At 64.9% G+C, this 6,241-nt stretch overlaps 1 protein-coding gene across 1 annotated transcript; it reads left to right on the top strand.

Annotated features, from left to right (window-relative positions):
* Nucleotides 1-297: 297 nt before the first annotated feature.
* LOC130606068 (autophagy-related protein 2 homolog A-like) lies at nt 298-5,930 on the top strand (the record flags this gene model as incomplete). Its single annotated transcript, XM_057422039.1, has 7 exons — nt 298-412; nt 489-568; nt 1,692-1,871; nt 1,968-2,058; nt 2,161-2,351; nt 4,605-4,828; nt 5,828-5,930. Coding segments are annotated over exons 1-7 (984 nt in total), but the record flags the coding sequence as incomplete, so codon positions are not given.
* Nucleotides 5,931-6,241: the final 311 nt, after the last annotated feature.

The raw sequence follows: 6,241 nt of genomic DNA, 5'->3' as shown, positions 1-6,241 counted from the left end.
GGGGACCGTGTTAATGTGGAGGGGGCACCCCAATAATGGAGAGGACCCCAATAATAGGGGGTAGCTCTATAATGGGGGGACCCTGTTAATGTGGAGGGGGGAGCCCCAATAATGGGGCACCCCAATAATGGAGAGGGGGGCACACCAATAATGGGGGGACCCCAATAATAGGGGGGTAGCTCTGTAATGGGGGGGACCCTGTTAATGTGGAAGGGGGCACCCCAATAATAGGGGGGCAGCCCTATAATGGGGTGGGGGGCACCCTAATTCTGGGGGGGGCACCCCAATAATGGGGGGATGGAGGTGATGGGGGGGTCCCAGCACGGGCGCGCCCCCTGCAGGCTGCTGGTGGACGATGGCGCCGTGCTCCTGAGCGACCAATGGCGAGAGGCGAAGCTGGAGCTGCAGAGAGGTACCGGTAGCCCCCCCCCACCCCACGGGACCCATAGATCCCATTGACACGCACCCCACACCTCCCTGCCCCATAGATTTCATCTGCGTCCTCGACGTCGACTTCCTGGAGCTGGTGCTGAGCTCGTGGAAGGGCAACGGGGATGGGCAGAGACCGGTGAGTTGGGGGGCAGCCGTGGGGCAGAGTGGGAGTTGGGGGGCAGCCGTGGGGCAGAGGGGACTGGGGGCTGAGTTGGGAGCTGTGGGGTAACCATGGGGCTTGGGGGTTGAGATGGGGTTGGGGGCTGAGAGAGAGGTCATGGGGCAGCCGTGGGGCAGAGTGGGAGTGGGGGTGAGATGGGAGCTGTGGGGTAACCATGGGGCTTGGGGGTTGAGATGGAGTTGGGGGGCTGAGAGAGAGGTCATGGGGCAGCCGTGGGGCAGAGTGGGAGTGGGGGGGCAGCCATGGGGCAGAGTGGGAGTGGGGGGGCAGCCGTGGGGCAGAGGGGACTGGGGGCTGAGATGGGAGCTGTGGGGTAGCCATGGGGCTGGGGCGGTGAGATGGGGTTGAGGGGCTGAGAGAGAGGTCATGGGGCAGAGTGGGCCCTGGGGGGCTGTGTGAGTTGCTATGGGGCAGAGACTGCTCCATGGGGCAGAGGAGGCCATAGGGTGCAGGGAGCAAGCCTGGGGCAGAGGGAACTGCTATAGGGCACAGGAGGCTCAGTGGGGCTCTGCGAGGCGTTATGGGGCGGTATGGGGTGCTGTGGGGCTCTATGGGTCGCTATGGGTCTTTATGGGGCGCTATGGGGGTCTATGGGGCGCTGTGGGGCTGTGTTGCGCTATGGGGCCCCATGGGGCTTTATGGGGCGCTGTGGGGTTTATAGGGCTCTATGAGGCACTGTGGTGCTATGAGGCACTGTGGGACACTCTATGGGGTGCTATGGGGCTCTATGGGATGCTGTGGGGCTCTGTGGGGCTCTATGGGGTGCTATGGGGCTCTATGGGATGCTGTGGGGCTCTATGGGGTGCTATGGGGCGCTATGGGGCTCTATGGGGTGCTATGGGGCTCTATGGGGCTCTATGGGGTGCTATGGGGCTCTATGGGGCTCTATGGGGTGCTATGGGGCTCTATGGGGTGCTATGGGGCTCTATGGGATGCTGTGGGGCTCTATGGGGTGCTATGGGGCACTGTGGGACACTCTATGGGGCTCTATGGGGTGCTATGGGGCACTGTGGGACACTCTATGGGGCTCTATGGGGTGCTATGGGGCGCTATGGGGCAGCCTGACCCACACCTCCAGCCCTGCCCTCGGGATGAGCTGCGCCTGGCGCCCGCCCGCCTCCGAGCCCGGACCTGCCCCGACAGCGCCGCCGCCATCGCCCAGCTCCTGCAGCACCTCTCCAGCCCCACAGCGCGCCCCACACCCGGCCCCACACCCGGCCCCACACCCGGCCCTGCCCCAGCCCATGGGGACCCCCAGGTGAGTTTTCCTCTGCCCCACTGAACCCCTCCCTGTGACCCCCAAGTGGGGCTGTGAGGACCCCATTGCTGTGCCCCCCCCCCCCCCTTCCATCAGGTCCCCCCCACGGCCACCATCAACCAGCAGGACCTGACGGACGCCCTGCGCGATGCCCCACGGCTGCCCCACGGCGCCCCACAGCCCCCAGGTACGGCTTGGGGGGGGGGGGGGGGGGGCACAAGCACTTGGGGGGCAGATGTGGGTCCACTGGCGCTGCCATGGGGCTGAATCCCCACTCTGCACCCCATAGAGGAGGCCCCACCGCCCCCACCGCCCCCTCCGGTCTCCATGTACCTGTTCCCAGGCGAGGGGGGGGCCCGGCCCCATGGCTGCCCCATAGCGGCTGCCCCGGACCCCCCCGTGCCCCCCACAGCCCCACTGGGGGGCAGTGGCAGCCCTGATGCTGACGGCTTCTGCATCCTCGAGGCCCCCCCGAGCCCTGTGAGTGTGTGGGGCAATGGGGGGGCAATGGGGGTCCCAGAAAGGGGGGGACCCTGAAATGGGGGCTTCCAGGGGGGTTAATGGGGGTATTGGGGGGGGTCCTTATGGGGTGACAGTGGGGTCGCTCGGAACATCGCTATGGGGGGACATTGGAGTCGCTATGGGGTGCCGATGGGGTCGCTATGGGGTGACAATGGGATCGCTATGGGGTGACAATGGGGTCACTGTGGGGGGGTCTCTATGGGGTGCCGATGGGGTCGCTATGGGGCGCTGATGGCGTCACGTGGGGGTGCCGATGGTGTCTCTATGGGGTTCCAATGGGGTCTCTATGGGGTGACAGTGGGGTCACGTGGGGGTCTCTGGGGTGCCAATGGGGTCTCTATGGGGTGCCGATGGTGTCATGTGGGGACGCCGATGGTGTCACGTGGGGGTGCCGATAGGGTCTCTATGGGGTTCCAATGGGGTCTCTATGGGGTGCTGATGGGGTCGCTATGGGGTGCCAATGGGGTCTCTATGGGGTGCCAATGAGGTCGCTATGGGGCTCTAATGGGGTCTCTGTGGGGTGCCAATGAGGTCTCTATGGGGTAACAGTGGGGTCACGTGGGGGTCACTGTGGGGGGGTCACTATGGGGTGCCAATGGGGGCTCTATGGGGTTCCAGTGGGGTCTCTATGGGGTTCCAATGGGGTCTCTATGGGGTGCCGATGGGGTCGCTATGGGGTGACAATGGGGTCGCTATGGGGTGCCAATGGGGTCACTGTGGGGGGGTCTCTATGGGGTGCCGATGGTGTCACGTGGGGGCGCCGATGGCGTCACGTGGGGGTGCCGATGGGGTCTCTATGGGGTTCCAATGGGGTCTCTATGGGGTGCCAATGGGGCCGCTATGGGGTGCCAATGGTGTCACGTGGGGGCGCCGATGGTGTCACGTGGGGGTGCCGATGGGGTTGCTATGGGGTTCCAATGGGGTCTCTATGGGGTGCTGATGGGGTCGCTATGGGGTGCCGATGGGGCCGCTATGGGGTGACAATGGGGTCTCTATGGGGAACCGATGGCGTCACGTGGGGGCGCCGATGGCGTCACGTGGGGGCGCCAATGGTGTCACGTGGGGGCGCCGATGGCGTCACGTGGGGGCGCCAATGGTGTCACGTGGGTGTGCCGATGGTGTCTCTATGGGGTTCCAATGGGGTCTCTATGGGGTTAAAATGGGGTCGCTGTGGGGTGCCGATGGGGTCGCTGTGGGGCGCCGATGGCGTCATGTGGGGGCGCCAATGGGGTTGCTATGGGGTGCCAATGGGGTCTCTATGGGGTTCCAATGGGGTCTCTATGGGGTGCTGATGGGGTCACTATGGGGTGCCAATGGTGTCTCTATGGGGTTCCAATGGTGTCTCTATGGGGTTCCAATGGGGTCTCTATGGGGTGCTGATGGGGTCGCTATGGGGTGCCAATGGGGTCTCTATGGGGTTCCAATGGGGTATCTATGGGGTTCCAATGGGGTCTCTATGGGGTGCCGATGGGGTCACTGTGGGGGGGGGCATATGGGGTTCCTGTGGTGTCACGTGGGGGTGCCGATGGGGTCGCTATGGGGTGCCAATGGGGTCTCTATGGGGCGCCAATGGTGTCACGTGGGGGTGCCGATGGGGTCGCTATGGGGTGCCAATGGGGTCTCTATGGGGTGCCAATGGGGCCGCTATGGGGTGCCAATGGTGTCACGTGGGGGCGCCGATGGTGTCACGTGGGGGTGCCGATGGGGTTGCTATGGGGTTCCAATGGGGTCTCTATGGGGTGCTGATGGGGTTGCTATGGGGTTCCAATGGGGTCTCTATGGGGTGCCGATGGGGTCGCTATGGGGTGCCAATGGGGTCTCTATGGGGTGCCAATGGGGCCGCTATGGGGTGCCAATGGTGTCACGTGGGGGCGCCGATGGTGTCACGTGGGGGTGCCGATGGGGTTGCTATGGAGTTCCAATGGGGTCTCTATGGGGTGCTGATGGGGCCGCTATGGGGTTCCAATGGGGTCTCTATGGGGAACCGATGGCGTCACGTGGGGGCGCCGATGGCGTCACGTGGGGGCGCCAATGGGGTTGCTATGGGGTGCCAATGGGGTCTCTATGGGGCGCCGATGGCGTCACGTGGGGGCGCCAATGGGGTTGCTATGGGGTGCCAATGGGGTCTCTATGGGGCGCCGATGGCGTCACGTGGGGGCGCCGATGGCATCACGTGGGGGCGCCGATGGCATCACGTGTGGGTGCCCGCAGGCTCCCGAGGGCTCCCCCTCCCTCCGCTGGTTGGCTCCGGGGCCGCTGCGCCTGCGGGAGGGGCACTTCGGGCCCGGGGGGGGGAGCGGCGGGGGCCGGGATCGGCTGCGCCCCCCCCCGGGGCTCCCCCCCCCGCGGGAACGGCTCCTCCTGCGCGACGCCAGCCTGCGCTGGCAGCTCTTCGGGGGGCGGGACTTCGGGGCTGGCCACGCCCCCGCCGCCAGGTGAGACCACGCCTACCCCCCCCCCTCCGGGGCTAAACACGACCATATAAGGGAAAGGAGGCGTGGTTTAGTAAGGGTGAAGAGCGGTTCCTGTATAGGCCACGCCCCCTAACGGGGGAGGGGGCGTGGCTTGGTGGTGGGAGGGGCTAAAGCACTATTCGGGCCCTAACGGGGAAGGGGCGTGGTTTAAGCATGGTAGGCGGGGCTAAAGGCTTAGAGCGTGCCCTTAATAGGGAAAAGGGAAGGCGGGGTTAATTTGGAGGTCACACCCCCTAACAGGGGAGGGGGCGTGGCTTGGTGGTGGGAGGGGCTAAAGCACTATTCGGGCCCTAACGGGGAAGGGGCGTGGTTTAAGCATGGTAGGCGGGGCTAAAGGCTTAGAGCGTGCCCTTAATAGGGAAAAGGGAAGGCGGGGTTAATGTGGAGGTCACACCCCCTAACAGGGGAGGGGGCGTGGCTTGGTGGTGGGAGGGGCTAAAGCACTATTCGGGCCCTAACGGGGAAGGGGCGTGGTTTAAGCATGGTAGGCGGGGCTAAAGGCTTAGAGCGTGCCCTTAATAGGGAAAAGGGAAGGCGGGGTTAGTGTGTAGGCCACACCCCCTAACAGTAAAGGGGGCGTGGCTTAGGTAGGGCTAAGGCATTGACAAGGTCCTCTGACGGGAAACGGGGCGGGGCTACATCACATAACACCTGTCCTAATAAGGAATGGGGCGTGGTTTAATAGTGTGGGCGGGGCTACATCGTAGACCACATCCCTTATATGGAAAGAGAGCGTGGCTTGAATGGGGACGTAGATCTGGGAGTGGGCGGGGCTAAAGGACAGGGCGTGGCTCCTGGTGGAAGGGGCGGGGCTAAATCAAACCACGCCCCCTTCTTTAGTGGGGAGGAGCCATTGGGGGAGAGTGGGTGGGGCTAAATCAGGCCACACCCACTGCTGACCATATTAGGTGTGGGGATACAGGAGGGGCGTGGCTCACCGTGACCCCGCCCATCCCGCAGGCCACGCCGCGGAGGCCACGCCCCCTCTGGCCACGCCCACTGGCGCACGCGGGGGGGGCCCGGGCGCAGGCAGGACCTGCTGATGGAGCTGCACCTCAGCAAGGTGGGGATGGGGGGGGCCCCATAGGGCCTGGGGGGGGGGCCCATGGGGGGTAACAGGGTCCTGGGGGGCACAGAGGGGGTGATGAGGTCTGGGGGGGGGCATTGGGGCCTGGGGGTGGCTGCTATGGGGTGGTTATGGGGTGACAATGGGGTCATTGGGGGGGTCACTATGGGGTGACATTGGGGTCGCTATGGGGTGACAATGGGGTCGTTATGGGGTGACAATGGGGTCGCTGGGGGGTTCACTATGGGGTGACAATGGGGTCGCTATGGGGTGACAATGGGGTCATTGGGGGGGTTATGGGGTGAGAA

This window comes from Pezoporus wallicus, unplaced genomic scaffold, assembly GCF_028554395.1.
Source record: "Pezoporus wallicus isolate ANWC-B61680 ecotype Strahan unplaced genomic scaffold, APGP_CSIRO_Pwel_v1 contig_14595, whole genome shotgun sequence".
Classification (NCBI taxonomy): Eukaryota; Metazoa; Chordata; class Aves; order Psittaciformes; family Psittacidae; genus Pezoporus; species Pezoporus wallicus.
This window is presented reverse-complemented; position numbering and strand designations above follow the sequence as displayed.